The 3202-nt window shown below is 41.0% G+C and overlaps 1 protein-coding gene across 1 annotated transcript in view; it reads left to right on the top strand.

Moving 5' to 3' along the window:
* Positions 1–2638, top strand: part of LOC106536780 (X-linked interleukin-1 receptor accessory protein-like 2) — a gene marked incomplete at both ends in the record, with an annotated part of 25335 nt that extends 22697 nt beyond the window's left edge. The window contains 1 exon segment of the mRNA XM_014034107.1: positions 2493–2638. Coding sequence (XP_013889561.1) covers positions 2493–2638 — 146 coding nt within the window.
* Positions 2639–3202: the final 564 nt, after the last annotated feature.

Genomic DNA, 3202 nt, shown 5'->3' with positions numbered 1-3202 from the left:
GAATGATGGATGGATGATGGATGGATGATGGATGGATGATGGATGGATGATGGATGGATGATGGATGGATGATGGATGGACGGATTGATGGATGGATGGATGATGGATGATTATGAGACTGATCCAATATCAAAAACAGCTCAGACAACTTAAAATGTCTTTCCTACTGTTTAAACACAGATGTAACTAAATTATAAATTCTTTTGACCACTGTGCACCAGTAGCCGACAGTAATCTTAAATAAACCAGTAGCTTTGTTAAGAATAAGAACACAACTTGTTCAGTCAGTGCAAGTAGGAGTACAACATCCAATGTAAAATAAACAATAAAGGAAATTAACAGTGAAAACCAATAGCCTGACTCAAACAGTCAAACGTGAAACAATCTGGAACAAACCCTCATTCAAACGGTTCAATCACTTCAACAAATAATTCTAAATACAATGTAAAATATTTAATGTAAAACTCATTGTTTTGACATCTTTTATCTCTAATTTGAGTTTGCACACTTCACTGCAGTTTAGGTCTTGCCGTCTTTGACAATATTTTTGGCTTACGATTCACAGRGTGGCTCCAGATGGTGATGTAGAGTAAAAAAGTCCAGATGGTTGATCCTTTCACTCGCTCTTGAAAACTGGTTCTGTCTTGTGTGACTTTGTGTCAAAGAGAAAAAGATGTTCATCTCCTCTGCCAGTGAGATGTTCCCTTCAGCAGCTCCCAGGTTGGTTCTGAAGTTGGTGATGTGCTGGACTCCCTGCCACACCTGTCTGCTGTCGTTGCTTCCAGGTGGTCTTCTATCCTTCTCTTGTAGTCCCTGTTGGCCCGCTGGATTCCTCTTCTCAGGTCCGATCGTGTTGTACTGTAGAGGTCCTCATCCCCTGACCTGAATGCTGTGTTCCTGTTCTTTACCAGCAACTGGACCTCCTTGGTCATCCATGGCTTCTGATTTGGGTAGACCTTGATACATTTGTCCACTGTGACCATGTCTGTGTAGTGTTTTATTATCAGTGAACACCTCTAGGTCTGGGTCGTCAAAAATGCCCCAATCTGTTCTTTCAAAGCAGTCCTGCAGCTGCTCTGAGGCTCCTTCAGGCCAGGTTTTTATTGGTTTTGTTGTAATGGGAGCAGTTCTCCTGATGGGGGTTAACAGAGGACTAAAAGCAGTGACTCATGGTCGGACTGGCCCAGGTGTGGAAGTGGCCTAGCTCTGTAGCCCTTCTTGATGTTAGAGTACACCTTATCCAGGGTCCTCCTCCCTGGGTAGCACACTTTATCTGCTTGTGGTATCTAGGGAGTACTGGTTTTAAGTCCACCTGGTTAAAACCCCCTCTATGATAACCACAGCATCAGGGTAGCAGCTCTGCTGGTGGCTAATGCTAGCATGTAGAAGTCTGAGTGAGGCGTTAGCATTAGCATCCAGTGCTATGTAAACAGCAGTGATGAGGACAACAGTAAACTTCCTGGGTAAGTATCTGGGTCTGCATTTAACAGTCAGATATTCTAGGTCAGGAGGACAGTGGTAGTCCATGGTGGTTGTGTTTGTGCACCAGTTGTTGCTGATGTAAACACAGCCCCCCTCCTCTGCTCTTACTGGAGTTACTGGTCCGTTCACACCGCTGCACTGTGTAGCCGGCTAGCTGGATAGCAGTGTCTGGAATGGATGAGTGAATCCAGGTTTCTGTAATGATCAGGACGCAGCTGTCTTTAATGGTMTTATTGGTCTRCACCTGAAGCCTCAGTTCATCCATCTTATTRACYAGGGATCTGTTGTTGGTGAGAGAAATGCTCAGTGGTGGTAGTTTATGTAGCTGCTTACAGCCTCTCTTTTGCTTTCGATCCCTGCACCGCCTCTGCTTGCTTCCGGCTGGTACAGTGAACCATGGAGGTCCTCGCAACCTCCAACGATATGTCTTGCAAGCTGATAAACTCTATGGTTACATCACAGCCGTTACACATTCTGATCTTCAGGAGATTGTGTCAGCTGTATGTGATGTTGGCCCAACAAAAAGTTTAAAAAAGACAAAACATGTGTACACTAACAGTCAACACACAAAAACAGTCGGGGAGCTGTGAGCTGCAGCATGTCCATGCGCCGCCATCTTGCTTAAATCGTCCAACTAGTTGCACATTCCAAATTTAAATATGATCAGAACTTATCAAGAAAAGAGTTGTTTATGTATTTTAAAAAATAAAGTGTATAATTTACTTAACCAGGTTACATCAACTTGTTCCACTGAACTGAGTTGAGTAACTTGCTTCACATGTACTCAACTCAGCGTAGTGGAACAAGTTGACATTATTTAAGTAAATTCAACAATTCAGTTATTTGGAGTGCGTTTTAAAGTTTTCTTTTACTTTCCGATTACTGGGGGCAGTTTTCTGACATTTACTTAAGTACTTTCCTGTCAATAAAAGRCATTTTTACCAAAGTAWTTTRATGTGAAGATATTTTTAGTTTTACTAATGTGTTGTTTCGTCGCTCTGTCTGTTCAGGATCCTGAGGGAACATTTAGGGGAGATGGAGGTGGAGCTGTCTCTGACGTTTGATGCTGTGGACGAAGCAGATCTGGCCAACTACACCTGTTATGTAGAAAACCACATAGGGAGGCGCAGTGGGAGTGCTATRCTGCAGAAAAAAGGTAGATTTCCTTTTCTTTCTCTCACATTTTACTGTTTTATTCATTTTCATTGCCTAGAAAATAAACAGGTTTTGTTTTCTTGCTATCGTCYCAACTGCTTTGGTTCTTTGTTCAAAAACCAAATCTGCTCAAAAACTTCCAAATAATTAATGGAAGCTTGAAGCAACCAGACAGTGTGTTTCTATGAGAAACAGTGAAGCATTTTCTTCTGTATATAAACATGTTTTAATGAAAGATCAAAGCCACCATAAYGATTTAGTTAGCAGTCTACTCATATGTGATGAAATGAAATGAAACTATCAGTTGTCCAGTTCAAAGTCAAGCAGCAAATGATTTCACTGACATGGAGAAGGTTTATAGCATTTCATATACTCGACCAAAAACACAGAAGCTGTCTATTTATGTAAAACAATAAAAAAAGTTAACTGACTAATAAGGCATATTTATTGTAAATGACTGATCAGATTTAWATAAAACTCTCAGGAAGTAATATTAGATGTACATCTACAAATAAATATTTTCTTCTGAGTCAAACTAATTCAAGATGGCCGCTATACAGCCAAT

The sequence above is a fragment of the Austrofundulus limnaeus genome, unplaced genomic scaffold (genome assembly GCF_001266775.1).
Source record: "Austrofundulus limnaeus strain Quisiro unplaced genomic scaffold, Austrofundulus_limnaeus-1.0 Scaffold1970, whole genome shotgun sequence".
NCBI lineage: Eukaryota > Metazoa > Chordata > Actinopteri > Cyprinodontiformes > Rivulidae > Austrofundulus > Austrofundulus limnaeus.
The sequence above is the reverse complement of the archived record's forward strand: the minus strand, read 5'-3'. Positions and strand labels throughout refer to the sequence as shown.